Source organism: Vulpes lagopus, chromosome 10 (genome assembly GCF_018345385.1).
Source record: "Vulpes lagopus strain Blue_001 chromosome 10, ASM1834538v1, whole genome shotgun sequence".
Classification (NCBI taxonomy): Eukaryota; Metazoa; Chordata; class Mammalia; order Carnivora; family Canidae; genus Vulpes; species Vulpes lagopus.
In genome coordinates, this window is record NC_054833.1 from 69,983,039 (window position 1) to 70,006,989 (window position 23,951).

Below are 23,951 nucleotides of genomic sequence, written 5' to 3' on the forward strand. Positions count from 1 at the left end.
CAGGAGACAGAAATTTGGAATTAGAAGATCAGGATTTAAGAACTAAAGCAGAACTTCAAAATCAAGAAAGTAGAAAGATAAACAAGTAAGAGAAAGATATACAAAAGGTTGGTTGTATACACAATAAGAAGAAACAGGCGCCATAAAGTGTCTTCTATATGCCAGGCCTTTGTGGTAAGTACTTTGATTCCACTATCTTATTCTCTTCTCTGTCCTGAACAATAGTAGAGTAAGAATATTATGTAATCTCAACAGATCTTTAAAAGTACCAGTGGGAGTATTTACTACCTTTATTTAGAAATAAGAAAACTAAGCAGAAATAAAGACCATGCTCTGACAGGTATTTTCTATTAATACCTAGACCTAACCCCAGCTCCTATTTCCCATGAACTCATTCTGTACCACAAATTAGAATGTATAACAATGGCAGTCACTACTATGAACAAGAGCCAAAGAAGTCACTAGCGTAAGGGTCAAACCAAAAAAAACCCACATCAATGTAAGTTTGCAACTAACATTTATTAAGAATTCATGAAGCACTTCCTATTTATCTCATCTTTAAAACTTCCTTAATATAGATTGCTATTACCTCTAATTTTTATAAGCGAGTTAATGATACTATGAAAGATTACACAAAATGGATATATTATGAATCACATGTCCTCAGGCTCTACCTTTGGTCTGTCATTCAAGAGCAGCAGAATCACCTTAGAGTTTATCAAAACACAGTGCTGGGCCCCACCCCAAAGTTTCTACTACAGTAGGGCAGAGGTGGAGACTGAGTATGCATATTTCCTATGAGCCAGGTAATACTGATGCTCTTGGTATTGGACTACCTTTAGAATCATGTATCTCATGGTATACCTGCAAATTTCCTTTCCAATGGAGAAAATAAAGCTTGATTATTATCGTTACTAAAGTTTATCACTAACACCTGACACCTAGTTCAGTTATGTGTCAAGAGTATGTGACATACTAAGTGCCTGAAAAGGAATTGTTTTTAAATCACTTTCAGGAATGTGGAATGTCTCATGTCCATGGTTAGGTCAAGATTCTTTCCTCCTAGATAAGCATTTACAAAGTATGACTCACTTTAGCTCTCTTCCAGGCATCCAAGATGCCAAAAGAAGGCTAAGGGTAAGAAGATGGCCCCAACTCCTGCTGTCATGAGGAAACAGGAAGCCAAGAAGGTAGTCGATCCCATTTGAGAAAAGACCCAAGAATTCTGGTATGGAACGTGATATCCAGCCCAAAAGGGACCCCACCTACTTTGTCATATGTCCCTGCTATATCCAATTGCAGCAGTGAAGGGCTATTTCTTATAAATATCTGAAACTGCCTCCTGGGATTAACCAGTTCACCCAGGCTTTGGACCACCAAACATCTACTCAACTGCTTAAGCTGGCCCACAAATACAGATAAAAGACACAGAGAAGCAGCAGAGATTGCTGGCCCAGGCAGAATGTCCCCATTAAGAGGTCACCTGTCCTCCCAGCAGGGGTTAATACTGTCACCATCTTAGTGTAAAAATGAGAAGGCTCAGCTGGTAGTGACTGCACATGCTGTCGATCCCACTGAGCTGGCTGTCTTCTACCTTGCCCTGTGTTGTAAAAAGGGGAAGGCCAGGCTGGACCATCTGTGCCACAGGAAGACCTGCAACACTGTTGCCTTCACAAAGGTGAACTCAGAAGACAAAGAAGCTCTGGCTGAGCTGGTGGAAGCTATCGGGACCAATTACAATAACAGATATAATGAGATCTGCTGTCACTGGAGAGGCAACATTCTGGGTACAAAGTAGGTGGTTCATACTGCCAAGCAGGAAAAGGCAAAGGCTAAAGAACTGACCACCAAACTGAGCTAAGCGCACACTGCTGAGTGTTCTGCTTATAAAGGTAATTAAACGTTCTTTTTCAAAAAAAAAAAAAAAAAAAGGAAGAAGAAGAAATATGACTCACTTTACAATTCATTTCTCAAAGAAAAATTTAAAACCACTTATAATATTGGCTAAGCAGAGAACAGAGGAGAGTCAAAAGTGGTTGATCACAGTACACTGGAGGAGACTTGATTGAATGTGAGGAAATCGTAACAGAACTGGCAAATAAAGTCATTTAAGCCAGAGCAAATGACTACTGCACAAGTACAGGAAAAAAAAGAATACCCGCGTTACCCTGATTAGAGCAGAAGGCATCATAGTAACTAAAATAAGAAAGTTAAACCTGGTATTTTTACCTACCTTCTCTAGTTATACTTAGTTTCTAGTAGTAAATGTTATACCCTACTTTTGACTCCATTTGAGAGTAACTGTTGAGCAGTGATTGACATTGGGAAGACTTAGGGAAAATTATACACATAATAAAATGTTCAAGATGCACTTTGGCAGGGAAAGATCTAATTTGCCAGAGACAGAGCTAGGTTGGAATCCACTGCTATTGTTTACATGTAGTATAATTACAACCTAAACTAAATTAGTGGATGTGGTAAAGAAACAACTTGAGACCCTGAAGAAATAAAAAAATTTAACCATGAGTAAAGAATGATCAAGAGGTCCTGATGACACTGAATTGGTATTCCAGACACTCCTTGTGCCCAGATACACATTCACAGGACTTCTAAAAATAGTTCTAATATTAAAAACCAAAAAATTAAAAACAGTAAAGTCCTAAAAAGTTCTAATAAACTTCAAAGTTAATTTTAGGTCGCTTCATATGTAAACAAAATATCCTTGCCTATTCCATCAAGAAAATGCTTAATTTTAAAAACAAGGAGTAATATAGTGGTTTTATGCTTTTGCTTAGGCATTAAGTTTTAACTTAACCTATCACCCAGTATCAAGTTAGAAAGCAACAGGTTCCTAAGCAACAATCAAGACCCACTGAAGAATACAACAGTCTGACATTAGCATGGAAAGTATCTTACTTGATCTAAGGTAAAAAGTAAATATCTTTGTAGTAAAACACAGCTACAACTACAGTAAAAATCAAAATCAAATTTTGCTGAGGAATCCCCAACTTCAAATTCAAGTAGCGTGTATTATGTCCCTACTATGTATTATATAAGATTTAACAAATATCTTATAAGGCTAATTCATTGTTGTCTGCCCCCCCCCCCCACGCCAATCCTTTCTCTTTCTATTTCCATATTCAGCTTCTTCCAGGAAATATTTCCTCCATTCCAAGCATGTATTTTGATTGAGAGCTCATTTTCTGGACTATATATATATATACACATATATATCATCTGATCCCATTGGAATCACTGCATTCCCTCCCTGCCACAGGTCTGGAATGGGACATGACCCAAACCTGGCCATAGTTTGTTTCCAGATGTGTACCATCAGCAATTAAAGAAACACAGTATCTAAAGCAGTACATTTTGGAGACCTGGAAACTGACAGCACATATAGAAAGTTGATCTGAAAAAGGATACCACTACTTAGAACAGCAGAAATACAAAATACCTTCTGGTGGCACTTTAGTCCTTAAGGCCTAGATATCTCCCCATCCTTAATAAAATTACATGAGCCTTACATTAAATTCCTCATTTTGCCTAAGTTAGTTCAAGATGGATTTCTATTATTTGCCCCCAAATATTCTGATATAAACAGTAATGGTATTCTGTAAAACAAATGTTTCTTGTCATTTCCCTCTGAAAAAAAGACTAAAAGCTGAATAAAACATGGCTGATGGTACACTATTACATCAGGACCTATCAGTCACCTGTTCCAGACAATCTCGCATTAACTTATATTGTCAAAATCTGTGTCCTACAAGGTACTAAGTAATAAGTAGCTTTCCTCACATTCAACTGAAACATCACAATAAAGTAGCAGTGTCTTCTTACCATTTACACAAGTGTTAAGAGTATAGAAATGAGGAAAACAAAGTGAAAGAGAAAAATCACAAGTCAAGTAGAGTGGATTTTCAAAGTTTGGGGGGTTATAAATTTCTTTGAGAATTTTACAAATGATATAACTATTAAGATTCATTGAGTGATTATCATGTAGGACACTGCACTACATGTTTTGTATAATAAAATTGAAGCTTAAAGACATTAACTTGTCCAAAATCACACATTTGCAGTTGAGTTTTGAACCAGGCAGTGTGACGAAATGCTTTATAATGCCTTTACACATATATGCTATACACTTCGTTCCTTGAAACCTGACCCTAGGTTAAGTGTACCTCATCCTGATGGAGTGTGAAATAAGATGTACTGAATTGATAGACTGTAAGAACTATAAAGGAAGATATGGACGTAGCACAAAATGAATAAAAATACACGAATGTGGACTATACCTGCATGCTGTGTTTTAAGAAATAAGTTAACATATAGGCACTATAATGATCCTGTCTGTGTAACGTAAAGGGAGGATAAATGGAAGTGAAAAGAATACTTTTTAAAAGACAAACATTAAATAAATAAATAAATAAATAAATAAATAAATAAATGACAAACATATTATCTGAAATTAAATCTGTCCTTTAACTTCAAAACAATATGGTAAAGTTACCAAATAAGCCCCATTCAAGGGCCATTTGGTGGATGGACAAAGTACTCTTCTTCTACCTTATATCACAAATGATTTACCAATAAATGCTCATGAAGGAAGAAGGGAAGAAGAAAGACTAATGTCCAGCCAGAATGGTCGAGGGACTATATCCAGACTGGACTAGAGACAGTTCCTAAGGTAATCAACCTCTTGGGGTTAGGGCTTCACTATAGGATAAACTGTAAAGGGATGGAGGGCAGTGAACTTTCCTTTATAATTCCCACAATGGGGTTTCTTCTTATTCAATATGATTCTCGTGTGTATATTAAAAAAAAAAAAAAAAAAGCTCAATCTCTCACATTGAAATCTTTATTTTCTAGTTCTAGAGATTCACCAGATGGTATGTGTCTAGCACTTCAAGGTGAATATTAAGTATAATATCATTATTATGTAATTTTTAAAAGACGCAAATACATAAAGATATAGCTGATCCTGATCCCTCTTCTTCCAGACTGCTATGATTGTGCCATTCAAAGGAAGACTGTGAATTTCAAGAGTACATCTGAAAAACAGCTAAACCAACCTACATATGGCTATTCCTAGCAAAAAGTCTATTTACTATAGGAATGATTCTGACACTCTTCTAAGATCACCACAATAAATCCTGACCAGTATATCTAACTCTGCTAAGACATTTAAAAGGTAAACTTCTATAACTACCTTTATATTGATTCATGCCTGTATTGAACTGTACTGAAATGTAACAATAAAAATCAAAGCATCTTACTTTTTCACTTAAAATTTTAGACTTCAAACTGAATGAACTTAAAACTACAGGTCATGCAGTTATTGATAACTCCTGAATGGATTAGCTCTCAGAATTCTGCCACAATTACACCAAAAGTTCATTTCATATAATCAACAGGCCAGGTAAAAACCACCTAACTGATTCTTGAGAGAACTGTTTAATGTTTCATTTCTCTAAGAGAAAAATCAGTAATCAATATGAGAAAATATTACTCATTTTTAAAACATGAACCAAACCAAACTGGTTTTTGTTTTTACCTAAAGAGTTTATATTTATACTGGCCCTGAACTAGCTTAGCTGCAGGTTACAGATAAATGCATTGTTGATTTTGCACAACTTAAACCTAAGCCTTAATTATTGTGGGAAAAGTCAGAAGCATCTGAGAAGGTGTCTAAGACTGCCTGGATGAAAAGAATAGTAAGAAAGACGGGTTCCCTGTCTCTCTTTCATATTCTCTACGAATACTTCCATTTTAAGTTTTTTCCCTATGGAGTGTCATCTGAAAACAAATTTGGGGAGGCTATAAAAGACTGGAAGAGGCAGAATAAAGGAGAAATGGGAAAAGCTAATACATACCCAAACTTTTAGCAAAGCCCACTGCCAATTTTGTGGAAGAAAACAATAATCCTTCTACTGCGTAACCTGTATTATCTCCTCTTGACTAACTACTTAATCATATGAGTAATGTAGAAGGTGAGAAAATGGAAAAGTGAAATTTCCATTTTCACTGGAAAATGAAGTGAAAAAAGTGAAATTACAAGATTTTCCTCCTTTAAGTATTATCCCATGATTGGTTACTCAGAAGCAAAAATATATCTAAAGTGATACAAGTTTCATAGGCAAATAATTGCCTTTCCACTTATGAATATATGAAGGAACTGCTGTTTCCTTCAACGTTCATCTAGGTTCTGAATCATTCAAACAAATTATACCAGTCTTGTGAATGACTTTCCAGCCTCTTCTAAAGAACAGTTTTGACTCCAGGCTCTTCATGTACTTTTTAACCCATTCTTAAAAAGCTTTTATTAACAACTATACATCATTGCCACTAAAACCATTTCCATTTTAACTTAAAATAAAATACTGAATTGCCTAGGCACTGTGGATTAAGTCAGCTTTAATTACTGAAAGATCTAAAATGCAACCATCTGACAAGATCTGAATAGGTATTAATAGGATTCCTCTTCTCAGTTTAAGTGTACACTTTAAAAAGTTCCAAACTAAAAAAAATAAAAATAATATAAAATAAAATAAAATAAAATAAAATAAAATAAAATAAAATTAAATTAAATTAAATTAAATTAAATTAAAAAAAAGTTCCAAACTGGGCAGCCTGGGTGGCTCAGCGGTTTAGCGCAGCCTTCTGTCTAGGGCCTGGTCTTGGAGACCCGGGATCGAGTCCCGCGTTGGGCTCCCAGCATGGGGCCTGCTTCTCCCCCTGCCTGTGTCTATGCCTCTCTCTCTCTCTCTCTGTGTGTGTCTCTTGAATAAATAAATAAAATCTTTAAAAAAGAAAATTAAAAGATAAAAAGTTCCAAACTAAAGTTTAGTCTTTATTACTACAAAAGTATAAGAATTCATTTTTCCATGATATTACGTACTCCAAATGCTTAAAGGTTGACATGATGTTTTATTTCTTCTTTTATCAGGGAGTACAGATCATATATGTAGTACATTTTAATAAGAGCATACTATATTGATTTCTCCATTCATTCAAAATGTTTGAGCACTCTTGTTAAGTACCAAGAAATACCTTGGTGAATAAAACAGACACTGTCCCTCTTTTTACAGAACTAAAGGAGAACAGAGATGATAAATTAGACAAACATGTAACTACAAATTGTGTTAGTTATAAACCAAACATTGGACGGGGTATAGTGGCTAAGAAAAGCTAATTTGGAGAAAGGTAAGGTCACTCTAAGGAGGCAACATTAAGACCAGACTTAAGAGGATAAGGAGCCAGGCTCAAAAAAAATACATATCAAGGAGTAGGAATGAACTGTAAAGCCTTCAAGCAGAAAGAAACAGCACATCTAAGAACAGAAGCAGGTGGCTATTTAATAGCATGACAGGGGTAGTAAAATACATGGATAAAGGACCATATCATGCAGGTGGCCTGGCAGCCAAGGAATCTGGATTTTCTTCCTGTGTAACAGAAAACCCCTGAAGAGATTTTAAATAAAACGCTGACACAAATGGTTATTTGGAAAAGACCATCATGGCTATTATAGAAATATACCGGAGGGAAGAATGGTAAAAGAGGAAATGGGGAAAATCCAATTAAGAAGCTATTGTAATAGTCTAGGCTAGAAATGATGGTGACCTGACCTAGAGTGTGGCAGCAGAGATCAAACAACAGTCAGGTAAGAGGGATCTTTGTGAGTAGAAATGATAAGCTTATTTAGGACCGAGTACTGAGACTGAAGAAAGAGGACCCCCTGATTTCTGACTTAGGCAACAAAGTAAAATAGTGCCATTTTTTATTGAGCTGAAGACATGGAAGGAACAGATAAGGGAAAAACATCAACCAACAGTTCTGCTTTGAATATTTAAGATTTATTTATTTATTTTTAAAGAAATTTTTTAGAAAGATTTATGTTTGAAAGAGAGAGAGCATGCACAGGACAGAGAGCAGGCAGGAGGTAGGGCAGACACAGAATCTTCAAGCAGACTACCCACTGAGCAGAGAGCCCACTGTGGGGCTTGACCACATAACCCAGATATCATGACCTGAGTCAAAACCAAGAGTCGAATGCTTAACAGACTGAGCCACTCAGGCACCTTTTAGACACTTAAAATGTAAAGATGTCTACTGAGATATTCAAGCAGAAATGTTAAGCAGAGGGTTAGATAAAACTGGGGACGGGGAATATGTTAATGTTAAAGAATACTGATATCACAGGAATAGATTAAATCAGATCACCAATTTAGTAATTTTCAAATTTGATGTATATACATCCCACAGAGATTCTAATTCAGTATGCCTGGAGAGAGGTATAGGAATCTGCATTCTGAAGCAGCTGACCTTCACACTACATTTTGAGGAGCACTGACTTACAGAGAGAAGAAAGTCCAAAACTAAGATTTGGGGAATTCCAAATTTAAACCTTGGGTAAAGGGATCCCTGGGTGGCGCAGCGGTTCGGCGCCTGCCTTTGGCCCAGGGCGCGATCCTGGAGACCCGGGATGGAATCCCACATCGGGCTCCCGGTGCATGGAGCCTGCTTCTCCATCTGCCTGTGCCTCTGCCTCTCTCTCTCTCTCTCTCTCTCTCTCTCTCTCTCTGTGACTATCATAAATAAATAATAAATAAATAAATAAATAAATAAATAAATAAACAAACCTTGGGTAAAGAAAGATTTGACTGCAAACGGCACTGAATTGAAACAAACAGAGAGGAAAAACTAGACAGTGGATACTCCGGAATTCAAATAAAAGAAGGAGCAGTAATTCTTGAATATGGGTGAGAGTGAATAACAGAGAAAAGTGACTGACAGAACAGTAAGGTCATTGGTCATCTTTACAGGAAGGGGCAGAGGTTATCTAGAGCACTTTAGGGAATAAATAGGAAATGAAGAAGATGATAACCACGATTAAGACCCTGAGATTATCATACCTGAGCTGAAATCAAGAGTTGAGATGCTTAACTGACTGAACCACCCAAGCATCCTCTTTACGTAGACATTTTTGACTGGATACCTGTGATGTTTTACTAAAATAACTATTTTAATTCTATTCCATGTAATAGTAATTCTTTTTTAAAAAAATGCCTTTCATTTCAAACTTTAAATATTGCACCTACAACCACATAAAATTTTTCAGTATCAATTATATACAACATCATTTTTCCCAAAAAACAAAGGTAGAGAACCAAAATTTCAAATATTTCCTCTCTCCACAAAAAAGCTGTAACTACTTCATCCTCTAGCTCTTATTTACCCTTGCAAGATCCTCTATTTCAGAACTGAAGTTTGTTTCTCCTTCCATCATTTCTTCCTCTTCTAATGTTCGTTCATCATCAAAATCATGAACCAGCATGTCAGCTGATGGATCAAATTCATGGTCATCTGATGTTGCTGAACCTCCTGGTAAAAAATATTTTTAAAAGTATAATAAGTTAAATTGTTATCTTATTAATATTAATTTAATGGGCATGTTATTTGTAGCTGGATATAAGTCAAATAAAAGTATCAGAGAAAAGCTATGCACATTAAGTATTATATTTTCTATAATTCTTGACCTTACTTATTTCCAACCCTCTGCAAAAAATCTCTTCTCTAAGGGATTATTTTTTGCCCGGTTTCATCTTTATTTATTCACAGTTAAAATTACAACTAGTATGGGGGATAGGAGAGTACAGCTTTAAAAATGTAGGTACAGCTTTTAAAGTGTACTTTCATTTAAACATGAAATTTCAGTTGTAAAGAATAAAGGGTCATATCAAATAGAATGATCATTCGTGTGAGAAAAATCACAATTCTTAATCATTTGATATTTAATAGACCCAATGAGCATGAATCCTTATGGCCCATGAGAATAAGTTGTGTGAAATATACAGTCATATGAATAAACAGTCTAATGAAAATACAGCTGCACTTAAGTAGTAGTCTATTAGTTCTTCCACAAAAACATATTTTAACATACAGGTAGCTATCCTTAACTTACTTAATTGATTTTGGTCTGAAATAATTCAGATATAGAATATAAAAGCAAAATTTATTAAAACTGCATTGAGAACTCTTATGAAAGTCATTAAAAATATTCCAATAGTTAACTAGTGTGTAAGCTAATCTATTTTTAGCCTGGTGGCTGGGGAATACTGCTATACTCAATAGGGTCAAGCCTGTAGTATTAGATTGCAAATACGTGGCATATACATTCTGTAAACCATCCCCACATTTGGCTATTGCCAAACTTGGACTTAAGTTTGCAAAAACATTTTTTACTAATAAACACGTTACTTAACATTTAAAAAATCAATCAGCAATTTCTTTTAACAATTTAAACTATTAAACTGCTCTAAGTTGTATTAATAAAAATGTATAATAAAGATTAACATCATTAATTAGTAATATATTACATCAATATACTCTTCCTTCAGTCCAGTAAGAGAACCAGTAAGTAAAACAAAGAGTCAAAAGGCTAATTTCTTGAAAAGCAGACTATTAGGGATAAAAGGTGCCCAAGGCTGAAGGTTCTTGTCATCTCCCTTAATTTTCTATGTAAATACCATTTTTTCAGTGCTTACTGTGTGCCAAATACTATGGCTCAAGCATGTCACATACATTATATTTCATTTAATCTTCGAATAATCCTATGAAAACAAAAATTTGATGCGCATGTTTAAACTCATGGAACCAGTAGGTGGCAAGGATGTAACTTAAATCCTGGGTCTACATATTTTAATGCCTGTGCTTTTACTGTATTCCAAGCCTCCTGCAAGCCCTAGCCTCAGAAACAGTAGGTATCTTGCCTCAAATACTTGAAGAGAACTTATTTTTCTTACAAAGAAAAAAAAAATTTAAGTAGGACCTGAACTTAAAACCCTGAGATCAAGACGTGGATGCTTAACCAACTGAGCCACCCAGGTGCGCTGCAGAGAACCTATTTTTACTAAGATGGGTGAACTGCAAGCCAGGTCAGGTGGTAAAGCACTTAGAAGTCACTCTGCTCTTCGAGGAAGACTGATATTAAATATGAAATAACTAAATACATAACTTCTAAATCAGGTATTACCTTATAATACAAATGAGTTTAAAAAACTATCAAAGACAAAATGACTTGAAGACTTTAGAATGACTTAAAAACATATTTTATAGTTTCTATAATATCAATTTCTTTGGAGAATTAAGAAAAGTATGGCATAATTTTATTAGGTCATCTTAGTACTGGTTGAGGGACTGGATACAAAATTCCATAAGAGAGCAGCTTGAGAGCTCCTAATTTAGTTGCAATTTTGTTCCAACCATTATCCCTTCTTTATGAGTTTTTAAAGAAAAATGTTCCCAAAACTTTTCAGTTGACTCAGCAATCTTCTAAGATGTTTATTCAATAATCATGTATTCCTACAAATAATGCTATATTTTTCTTCTTCTTTGTAGGCAGGAAGATCCTAAAACTACCTCACACCACCATCCTGTATACTATTATCCTAATCATAATATGTAATTCCTATTGAATACAAATACTGTAAAAAAAATAATTATGCTTAATTTCTAATGACTTATACTCTTCCACTAACTTAAAAAAAAAAAAACTCACATGAATACATAGCACCAAACTATGAATGTTGTATTACTTACCTAAAGTCTCCCATTTTTTGTTTTTTGCAAAGCCAATTATATTTAAAGCTTTGCCACTTCACCCTCTCACTACATGAAATACCAAACGGTTGGTAAACCTTTTTCCCCTTCTTATTCCAATCCTTTCTCCACAAATACACTGCACTATTTTCTGCTAACTTTCAATGTCACATCTTTTCTTGCTTTAATCTGACTTCTTCGTTTAATCCAGCTTTTTTACTTTGTTGAAACCAATTAACCATCCTATTCCTTTTTGTTAATTACTAGGCCCACTGTTAAGCTGTCTGCTAGAGGTAAAAAAAAAAAAAAAAAAAATCCCTAAAATAAATTATTAGGGGCATGGAGTCTGCTGCTTTGTGTAAATAAATATGCTTCAGAGTTAAGGCAAATACCAGTTTGGTCATAAAATTGTATCCTACTAAAAATTACTAAAAGGCACCCTACATCTTTTCAAAGATTCAAAAGATAAACTTTATAACACATCATGTGACTCATTTAATAATTTTATTTCCTTCCCTTCTCTAAATCCCCACCTCTTATGGCTACTAGTCTTACGAGTAAAGCCCTGTATTGTACCTCCACAGGTTTACACTGGTAAAGTCTATAGACAAACCACTGAGCCTGGGTCATGTGACTATAATTAGTAACATCAATTCCAAAGTACAGATGTTACAAAGGCCACAGCTTTTTACCAGTGGACCAAATTTTTTTTACATTGAAGCCTCTATTCTTGGTTTTTTCCCCCACCAACTTTTGTTAACTGCCTACAGTTAGTATTACTTCAAGTAGTAAAGGCCATCAAAGATATTTGTATTCTTCAAGCTCCACTATTCCAGTTCAGCATATGCCAATTCAAATCCAAAGGAAAATGAGAAACCCATTTAATTTCACTTTTGAAGCAATTACTTTTTTTTGTGCCTAATAGATTACCTGACGAATGTCTCAAAAATTCATAGAAAAATATCTAAAACTCTATCAGCAATGTGACATTAACAAAAACAACTAGAACCTATTTTTTTGATGAAAAGATGTGTTTGAAAGAAAAAAAAATTGGGAACAATTCCATGTCCTAAAAAGGATATAATAATCTGCTATTTATCTGAGGTCAGATTACTTCCAACCTCAACCACCCAAAAATATTTATAAACTAAGAAGTTAAAAAAAAAGTCCTTGAGTTTCAGAAATGTCATAAAGCCTACTCTACTCCCAATCATATTAGAAAGAGTAAGATATTTGCAACTGAAATAAATATGACAAAACTCACAATCAATTGAGCACACTAGTCATTTAGAAGGGATCTGAAGGTATGCTAGTCTAGCTCCCATTCGATATATTGTACTACACAAAGTACAATGATTTGTATTCATGAAAAAGACCTCAAACCATTAAAAAAAGGCACATATTAAGCATTTTTACAAACATTCTCTGAAACTTACAACAGAAAGATTGCTTCGATAATCTGGAGAATTCAGTAACACATCATACCTAAATATTCAATATAAATGAGGTGTCTTCAAATAAAACATTACCATGTCTCAGAGAGCTCTCTTTCTGACTTTTTCACTATGCTGCATTACTCCATAATTCACGTACTCCATTATAGAAGTTAGTCTTCTCTCTTAAAGTCCCAGGACACTGAGGCAAAGACTGGACTCTTTCCTGACTGCTTTTTAGCTCCAAACAACTGTTGCTATGCAAGAATGCTGTGCCAGAACCTCTGACTAATCATGGGAAGCCTAAATTCAGATTTTATATAAAATAATCTTATTTTTAAGATTACTACAAAGGCCAAACAAAAAACTTTTGTGGCCCAGACATATTCAAATTACATGTTTGCAGCCTCTAAGTTAAGAAAAAATGAATCTGTACTGTATTTGGAAGAGAATATGAAACTCCAAAACTACATGGTGTGAGGGTACAACTTGATGATACTCAAAACTAAACATAACCCTCTTAGTTTACAACATTAAATATTAATTTTTGAGTGTTTTGGTTATATTATTTTTTTCCTCCCTCACTAAATGCATTTATTTTTTTCTCAAATACTTTGAGTTTCCTGCACAAGCAAATATTTCTAAGAAGTTAGTGACTTCTTTTGAAAAAATACACTTCATATATACTTGAAATCAAATAACAAAACCTTAAGAAATGCACATAATTAATTAAAAAAGTGAACCCACAAATAGTCATGAGGTTGAACTCACAGCAGCCTCACCTGTACTTTCATGGGCAGTCAAATATTTCATCCATTTCTTTTTTCCCCAGAGAAAAGAAGCATTCAGAAGAAAAGCAAGTCAGATAATAGTCTAACTCCTCTAGCCTTTTTATAACTAATAGGACAAACGTTAGTCAAATAGAAATTACAGAAAACATAGAAAATACTTACCTGGACTTGAAGACTCAACAGATGGCTGGGGGGAAGGGGGGAGAAAAGAAGAAAAATTATCTTTGTGTAGTGACTTTTTACAAAATTTAAAGGAATTATTCAATGGCTAGCATGACCCCCAAAACCACAGTAACTCTAATGTCTGAATTATCCAAGACAAACTAAAACCTTCTATATAATCCTTTCTCTGACATTGTGTTTATTTAAACATAGAGAAAAATTCCAAACACTCCTGAATCTAGAAACAAAGATAACAATAAGGAATTGATTCAGATTTTAAAGGCAAATATAGGTCATAAGATAGGTAGTTTAAGAGATCTGATTTTGGATCTTGGAACATTCTAAAATATTTTCTCCTTTTGGACAAAAACTATATGGTCTCATTCATTTGGGAAATATAAAAAATAGTGAAACGGAATAAAGGGGAAAGGAGAAAAAATGAGTGGGAAATATCAGAAAGGGAGACAACATGAGAGACTCCTAACTCTGGGAAACGAACTAGGGGTGGTGGAAGAGGAGGTGGGCAGGGGGTGGGGGTGACTGGGTGACAGGCACTGGGGGGGGGGGCACTTGATGGGATGAGCACTGGGTGTTATTCTATATGTTGGCAAATTGAACACCAATAAAAAATAAATGTATAAAACAAACAAATAAATAAATAAATAAAATATTTTCTCCTTTCAATACAGAAGAAATTACATACAAGGTTTGCTTATATGTATATACAAGCTGGTCTCTGGCTTAAAACGTGTGGGAGAGGGAAGGCCAAAACACTTTAAGACATCATTTTATATAAAAGTTATATTGTAAGAAAGCAGAAGAAAAAAGTAAAATGTTATTAAGCACCAAATAGTACACTGGGTTAACTTTACTAAAAAACAACATACTTTTAAACTATCACAGAATTAGTAACCTTCAAGCTAAAGTTTAGAGAGGTTAGGTTATCTGATGGAAAAATTATAAACATTTCCAATTATAGTGCTGCTTCTACTGCAGCATTCTACTTCTCATATATTTAACTATAAGCATTTAGAAAATTTAAAGATAAAATTGCTAGCAACTCATTTCACTACTTGACAATTTGTGGCTATCTTGTATCTACCTTCAGCTAATTCACAACTATAAGCAAATCATCTACAATCATAAACTTTTATAAATAACAAAACTAAACATGCTTCAAATAACACACTTCATAATTAAAATCTTTCCTATTCATTCAGAACTATTTCATGCCCATGAGAAGTCAGAGATGCTGGAAGTCTAAAAGCATCAGCAAAGAGATAGGGTTATTCTAGTACAGAACAGTCCCCAACAATGATGGCTCAACTTACAATTTTTCAACTTAACAATAGTGCAAAAGCAATACACATTCAGTAGAAACCAAACTTCAAATTTTGATCTTTTCCTGGGCTAGCAATACGTGGTATGATACTATCTTGTGATGCAGGGCAGTGGCAGCAAGCTGCAGCTCCCAATCAGGCATGCGATCACGAGTGTAAACAACCACCAACACACTTAGGACCATTGTGTACCCATACAACCTTTTCTGTTGTTCACTTTCAATATAGTATTCAATAGATTACATGAGATATTCAACATTTTATTATAAAATACACTTTGTGTTAGAGGATTCTACCCAACTGTAGACTAATGTATGTCTTGTGAGCATGTCTGAGGTAAGCTAGCCTAAACTAAGCTGTTTATTCATCAGGTTAGGTATATTAAATGCATTTTTGACTTAATGATATTTTCAACGTATGATAGGCTTATCAGGACATAACCTTATCATAAGTCAAGGAAATCTGTACTTTCCTTCTTTCTGCTAAGTAATGAGGCAGAGAGCCAAGAAAAACAAAACAAGTGCCTAATTTTTCAAAAGCTAGGCATTCTAAGACTAATTTCTTTTTTTTTAAAAGGTTTTATTTATTTATTCATGAGAGACACACAGAGAGAGAGGCAGAGAGAGACACAGAGGGAGAAGCAGGCTCCATGCAGGGAGCCCGATTTGGAACTCAATCCAGGGACTCCAGGATCACGCCCTGAGCCAAAGGCAGATGCTCAACCGCTGAGCCACCCAGGGGTCCTCTAAGACTAATTTCTTATAAGATAGTATAACTCCATTTTGAAAGTCCACATTATGCTATTGTACTTAAGTATGACATTCTAGATCTGAAGCACACTTTTCCAAGGGCCCTATTCTTTTCCCTTTTAATGCTCAGAATGGCTCAGGACTATAAAAATAACTTATTTTAATAAGACTAATAAGAGTATTCGGTATTATATATCTTCAAGCGTCACACCACTACCTTAACTTAAAAGTTACTGTGCCACAATAGAGTCAAAACAGTGCTACTTTTTAAATTCTATTCCTCTAATAGGAAGCTGGAGAGCAGGGTGATAAAGTAATGTAACTATACAAAGGGTTTCCAGCTTGCTTAATATGTTTTGGGCAGAGCTACACATGTCTAGCTCAAAATGGATTTAACCACCACACAAATTATTACACAGCAAATCAATATTTTAAAGTATTAATCCACCTTTATGTCATGCAATTATGCTTTATTTACGAAGTTTAAGCACAATCTCTCTCCAAGGCTACAGCAACGATGACTATCTTCATCTGGTTTGCCATCCAGAGTAGCCTCACAGTGCTGTTTTTCCTTTTCAGTAAACTTTTGAAATGATTTGCAAGGCAGAAACAAGAAAAACCAGCATTTCTTTCAAATTAGGAGCTTAAAAGAAATGGCTCTTTCAACATTTAGTTTTTTTTTTTTTTAGCACTCCAGTAATTATTCATTTAACAGTCTTCTCATAAAAAAGGGGTTTCTGGGATCCCTGGGTGGCGCAGCGGTTTGGCGCCTGCCTTTGGCCCAGGGCGCGATCCTGGAGACCTGGGATCGAATCCCACATTGGGCTCCCGGTGCTTGGAGCCTGCTTCTCCCTCTGCCTGTGTCTCTGCCTCTCTCTCTCTCTCTCTCTCTCTCTGTGACTATCATAAATAAAAAAAAAAAAAAAAAAAAATTAAAAAAGGGGTTTCTGATTTAAAATGTTATCCTACTGAAGAATAAAAGGTACATTTTCAATGATTTTAGATATTGGCAATAATGAAGATACTGAATTGTGAATGGTGTCTGTAGTTTATAAAAGGCCTCAAACCATAGATTGTTGTTTTACTGGGTAAGGTTATATATTGCTTTAAAGTTCTGAAAAAGGCCCCGAATCTTTTCCATTAATTAAGATACCAAATGTTTAGAGGACTGGTTGCATTTGTAAGTTTAGCTGGCATAAAGCAGAACACCCTCTACTTAAAGATAGCATTAATGATCATTTTACGTCAGAGATGCTGGAATGTTTCAAGAACTGTGATCTGACTGATGTATACCTAGATTAGCATGGGGGAGGGAAAGTAGGGATGCTTTGCTTCTAAACATATATTTTAGTATTCTATGCTCAAAATAAAATTCCATTATTTCATTTGGGGTAGGGTGAGAGTCAGGTCAGTTTCCTGAAAGTTAATTCTATTCAGTTAAATTAAAAATTCAGCTTCTGGAAAACTGGCATTTGAAAATGGTTTATACTACAAACATTACTTACACCCAACTAACAGACAAAACAATTATTTTTCAAAATAAGAGTATAGTATCATAATACAGAAAACTTCAGTTTATGAAATGAGAACACTTTTTATTTAGGTATTTAAGAGAATAGAAGAACCAGCTTACATTTATATAGTACTACATTTTTTTAAATCCATAAAGTTACTTCATCATACTATATACCTGGCAATTAACACTTGCCCTGCCTACGACATTTTATAGATTTCACAGCCCAAAAAGATAAAGTGACTTCATGATAGATGATAAAGGTGGAACTAAAGTCTAGGACTTGAATGCTTCTACATTTTCCAAGGAAAAAACTATATTAAAAACATTTCTCTTTACCTCTCTCCTAACTCCTCCTTTTTCTTTTCAAAATGGTTTTCATTTGTTCAAAGCCATGTTTAAAATGTGACTGCAAGCTGTCAAGTGTCACATCAGACTATCATCTACGTCTTGTTAGGAACTGGTATCTCTAACAATACTCTCCAGAAAAACCGGAAACATCTACCATTAATGGCAAAGTAAATTGGAAAGGCAGAAGGAGGGGAAAAAATAAAACTAAAGTTGTTAAACAGGTACTCATTTGTAACAGTATCTATTTGTAGAAAAAGTACAAACTAAAATGCAAGTAGTAAAGATTTTTCATTTGAAATTAAAACGTACTTAAAACGCACTCATACATTGTTGATAAAAATACATACATTATTGATAAAAATAGAATGGCTTAACCATTCTGATGATCATTTTGCTACTATGAAATTACCCTATGGTAGGCTAAAAAAAGCATGCCAAGATACGTCACTATCATAAAGTGGTTCATTGCAAAAAGTTGGTGAAAAATTTTAAAATCTATCATTTAACTAGTTAGAAATGAAATACAGTTCTTCCAAACATTTAAACACTATTAATCCTTTAAAAAGAATGAGACATAAAAAAAAAAAAAAAAAAGAATGAGACAGGGGATCCCTGGGTGACTCAGCGGTTTGGCGCCTGCCTTCAGCCCAGGGTGTGATCCTGGAGACCCACATCTGGCTCCCTGCATGGGGCCTGCTACTCCCTCTGCCTGTGTCTCTGCCTCTCTTTCTGTGTCTCTCATGAATAAATAAATAAAATCTTAAAAAAAAAAAAAAAAAGGAATGAGAAAATCTGTTTGTGAATGAGGAAAAAATGTAAAAAAAATATACACATATTTACTCATACATATGGAAGTAAAAAAAACAGTGTAGAGAGGGTAAACTGGGCTGGAAGATTTTTTTCTTCAAAAATATACACAAGAATTCGTTAAAAAATTATCTCTAGGAATTACGGGAAATAAAGCTTTTTTCATTTTATACCTTTCTACACTGTTAGAATTTCCAAACCACTTGTTAATGTTGATGCATTGTTTTGTTTTGCTTTTAAAGTCAATGGAGATTATCTTGTGGAATTATGAGCTATTTTCATTTTCTTCCTCTACTTTTAGAGTTTTAAAAAAATTTAGTACATGCACTTTTTTTAAACAGGTGTGTAATTTAGAAAAATAACCTAGTTTTCTTTTAGGTGCATACATAATTACATGACTAGATAACACTAGACAGCCACACACAGTATGAGCAGGCTAAATCAAATTAAAAAATGAACTGTTAACTTTTATACTTTCACCACATACATGATTCAGTTGCTAATAGCTGTAACAGTATTCAATGTCTCAGGTTTGTTCAAATGTTTCTTTTTTAATGTTGTTTAAGGTTTTATTTATTCATGAGAGACAGAAGGGGGTGCAGAGACACAGGCAGAAGGAGAAGCAGGCTCCATGCAGGGAGCCTGATGTAGGACTCGATCCCGGGACTCCAGGATCACACCTGGGCCAAAGGCAGGTGCTAACCCACTGAGCCACCTAGGGATCCCCTAAATGTTTCTCTTTTGTATATTTCTAGAACATGGTAATCTCGCATATTACCATTATTAAAAAATAATTACACTAAAGTAGTAAAAACATGAAGTAATCATTAGACTCCTGTATTCCAGGCAATCCAAAGCATATTTTCAATGAACATAACTGTCTGAACTAATTTCTCCCCTCAAACCAATTCCACCATCATTTCTTTATCATCATCACCAACGTAGTAAATTTAGACACGAAACCAAAGATTCTACAGTTATGGGGATAGAAGCCAGGAAGGAGTTAGAGGCCCTCCTCCAGGTGAAGACAGGGGAACTGTGCTCATCATTTCTCTTCTTCCAAACAAAACTAAGTCACTTAACTTTCCCCTGAGGAATTCTAGAGTATAAAAAAGATTAATAAAGTCTTGGGGCTAAAACTAGCAAATTGACTATGGTAATAGTAATTCAGAGGGTGAGTTGCTATAATTAAGCACTAGAAATTCAAAAGCCTAGGCCCCACTCTTACCTGTGCCACAGCCTAACTGTACAACCTAGGACAAACTGCATTAACTCTGCTCAGTTTCATTTTCCCTAAGACAGAAAGACTCAGACTTCTTCTAGTTCAATTTCCTTTGAGATCTAAGTTCTTTTATTATGAATTGCTCAAAAGACATATCACTACTAAGGAATACTTAGCTAAAGGAATGGGATATGTTTAATAGCATCTTCTAAATTTTTTTTAATCTAAGACTTTTGGAAAAAGATGATCTCAACTTGCAAAAAGCTTTCTGGAGGGTGCTACTTTATGAATTTCCTATCTATACAAACATAATTTTAAGTCATTCTTATAATCCATAGAGTAAGTCAAACAGAATGGGTCCCAAGTGATGACTGGTACTTGAACAGTTTAATCACTGTAATGAATTTTGAAACCATTTGCAAACCTTTTGAAATACACAGGGACTCAAGCTAGTATCAAGAAATTTCTATATAGGTGATTCTTTTCCTACTTTTATTAATCAGTTTCTTGCTTCAATGGCAGTGTTTTATTTCTGATTTGAGAAACTGATAGTCTCTGTACAAAAATTCTCTAATATCAATCCACTTTTATACTTCCTCCAACTAACCTTTCCTACCTTATTAAGTACTTCATTACCCCTTCCAAATTAAACTTTATTAGACTCTCATACATTGGCGTTCTTAATTACTCTGGATAAATCCTAAATACACTAAAGGACAAATATTTTTTTAAAAAATTCATTACCACTACAGAGAATTATTTAAAGCCTAAATCCATCGCAGTGAAACAAGTTCTGTTTAGAATTGAAATTAACACTGTCGAGAACAGCAATCAAGATTCCATTTCCTTAAAAAACAAAATCCAAATACACTAAAAAACCACTAAGCAAGCAGTCTATTTTCAAGAGAAGCAAACAAATAGATGTGATAGCACACATTATGTATGTCATTTTTGGAAATCTTTTAAGTACTTAAAAATACAGAAAAGCAAGTTCATTAAATTTTCTTCTCTTTATATAACAATATGGCCTAGGTGAAAAGATAGGTCTTGCACTATGTTGTGGCTTTTTTTTTCCTGGAGAAAAAAAGTCCCTCATGTGTTTACAAACTCTGAAATAACAGACAAATTGTTCATTCCCAAAGGTCCCTACACCACATTCCTTATAAAACCCAAAGGATCAACGATTTCTTCCTCTTAATGCTTTCTTTCTCATTGCCTTTGTAAAACTGCAACTCTCTGTAATTTCCTTCCTTTAACTGTGACTAGGAGAAGCTCCTTTTAGAAGATTGATAAATCATTTTAAGGGATAATTAATGAGAAATACTATCAAAAACTATTAAGAAAAAAAAACCAATATATTAAGAAAGGGAGAATGTGCCATTCCTTCCAAGCACATTTAATATGTTTTTAATGTTACCACAATATGAGGAACCGTTAAATACATACTTCCTACTATGGACTGCCTAAGATGATCAGATCAAGTAAGAAAAATCAGTATATTCTACTCACATCTAAATAATTTGTATTAAAAAATTAAACATCTCTCTGGAAAAACAAGGTCAGGGTCATTCTCCTGTGTAAGAACTAAAAATTAAAAAAAAAAAAAAAAAAAAAAAAGCCCAGAAGCATATTATCTACATTTTTCTCTAGAGACGTGCTTCTTCAATAACCTGTTTTCCCCTCAGATTTATCAAATAAATATATATTGTTGCTGTGTATTTTCTGTTATGTTATCAGTTAACTTCAATGCTCAAGTCTACTTAACCAAAAGTACAACAGTACATTTGATTTTAGCACATGCTTTATATTGGCATAAAGAATCAATCTCCTGAGAGTTCACACAAAAGCAAGTAAAAGCCCTCTATACACCAAGCATTTCTCCACCTAATTTTTTAAAATGACTAAGCTCTAAAATCATCCTAATTACTAAAATATTGAGATCAGAAAAACACAAATTAATTTTACTTTTCACTTTTTCACTTGTTTTAGATTTTTTTGCAGGACATAGATGGAGGTTCCTTCAAATTCACTAAAAATAAAACCATCTACAAGCAACTTAAGAGTTATAAAAGAAATTTTTTAAAAGATTTCAGGTCACTAAATAAATGCATCGAAAACAAAGTTCAGGTTTTCTCTTCTTGAAATTGAACCATCCATGTGTTCCTACTGAACATGAAAGTTCCATTCTCCAAGTGATGCAATCTTTAAGAAAACTAAAACATACTCTTGAAAATATTAGGAAATGACTAGTGACTCAAAGTACTGCTTTTCCTCTCTTACATTAATGCAACCATCTTTGCTTCTAATAAACAGGAAATATTAATATACTTCTGTTTACATGTTTTCAGTGTGGTAGGCACTTAAAATTTATGGGTGACGTTTCTTAAATTTTACTGTATTTTCAAACACTGTTATGTTTCTTCAATAATAGCTTGCCTTAAAATATGACTACAGAATTTAGAGTTCAAACCACCGTGAGTGGCACTACCAGGGAAGAAACCATATCGCCTATTACAGCACACCCCTGCTTATCTAAAGGGCATTCACTGAAGACTATTTGACAAAATGTAGGTAAATTCAGCCCCTACAAGCCCTCCCCCCCCCCTCTTCCTTACATATGAAAAAAGAAACACTTAAAAATCTTACCAGGACTAAAATTGTTTCAGCCCAGTGGAATGAATCCAGTGATATTTTAGTGAAACACACAGTACTATGTTTTCTCCAGCTTATGTGCCTTGAAATACATATTCTTTAACCACAAAGAAAAAAAATGGAAATAAATCTAAGCTCTAAATTTAATTTTAAATGAAAAGTATTAAATGTTTTAAAAACATCACTGGCAGAAAAGAGTCCTGCTATAGTTAAATCTGCTCCTTTAATAGCAAATACTCCACTATACATTAATATAAAGTTAGTTTCCATAAGGAAGGCAGAAGGAACACCCTAAGAGCAACTGCACAACACAGCTAACTTTTAGGTCCCTCCATTCAACAGGTACATGAAAAAGCATCCAAATTAGTATTTTTCCTTAATCTACACGTTTCTGTAGCCCAAGGTTTACAAAGGAGGTATTATGGTGTTACCAAAATTACTCCCCTAACTTACTACTCACTTCATTTAGCAAACAATGAACTCAAAAATTGGGGACTGGGTGGTTAAAAAAAAAAAAATCACCTATTCCAGAATCTGTTTTGGGGTGTCTCGGAGACCGTGAAAACAGTAATTCATACAAGGAAATGCCTTACCATTGAGTGAGGCTCTGACTCGAAGTAGACTTAAAACCCCCTATACTATCACTCCTTCAACTCCAGGGGGTAAAGAATAACGGAATTCTTTCGAGGGTTACGGGGCGGCGGGGGGGGGGGGTGTATTTTTTTTTTTAAATCACGTTTAAAGATTTAAATCGGAAACAAAACTTAAATCTCCAGTGGCACAACACGAAGTTGGAAAGAATCATTAAGAGTGGTTGTTCGCCAAGATTTGAAGCCCCCCCAAAATAAAACAATTACCACCGAGGAAAAAGGAGCTTCGGTAACTCGTTTACTGGAAAAAGAGGAGGAAAAAAAAAAAAAAATCTTCCACCGGGGGGCGGGGGGGAGAAGAGGAAGACAATAATAGGCAGCCTTAATATTCAAGGGGCGGTGGGGGGGAATATGGGGAAAGTGAAGAGAGGGAAAGGTAGAAAGCAACTCTTCTGAAACGGGAAGAGAGAAAAAGAGGTCCGAGCCCGAGGAGGAATGCACTGTGCCGGGGCACCCGGGAGTCCCCGGCCCGAACGGCCGGCCTGCGGGAGGCCGGGCTTGGTGCTCCACGCTCATCTCAGCACCGTCGGCAGGAGGAGAGCGAAGGCCGTCCTGCCGTACGTCTTCCCCATTCACACGGACTGGATGTCAGCAGCAAAGGGGTGGGGGCGACGCGGAAGGGCGCAACAGCATCTCGGGGAGGGAGGGAAGAAACTTCGCCAGAAGAGGAAGCAGCAGCTCCT

General features: G+C 35.0%; 1 protein-coding gene and 1 pseudogene across 10 annotated transcripts in view; one reads left to right on the top strand and one right to left on the bottom strand.

Moving 5' to 3' along the window:
* MIER1 (MIER1 transcriptional regulator) overlaps positions 1-23,951 on the bottom strand; it is a 58,847-nt gene that overhangs the window by 28,863 nt on the left and 6,033 nt on the right. For 9 of the 10 annotated variants that reach the window (XM_041770200.1, XM_041770203.1, XM_041770199.1 and 6 more), the window contains 2 exons: positions 13,985-14,009; positions 9,236-9,381 (listed from right to left, as the gene is read on the bottom strand). In XM_041770200.1, coding sequence (XP_041626134.1) covers positions 9,236-9,381; positions 13,985-14,009 — 171 coding nt within the window. Of the gene's footprint in view, positions 1-9,235; positions 9,382-13,813; positions 13,851-13,984; positions 14,010-23,951 lie in introns of all 10 variants that reach the window. The other variant, XM_041770208.1, reaches the window with a different exon arrangement.
* Positions 724-5,185, top strand: LOC121499514 (annotated as a pseudogene).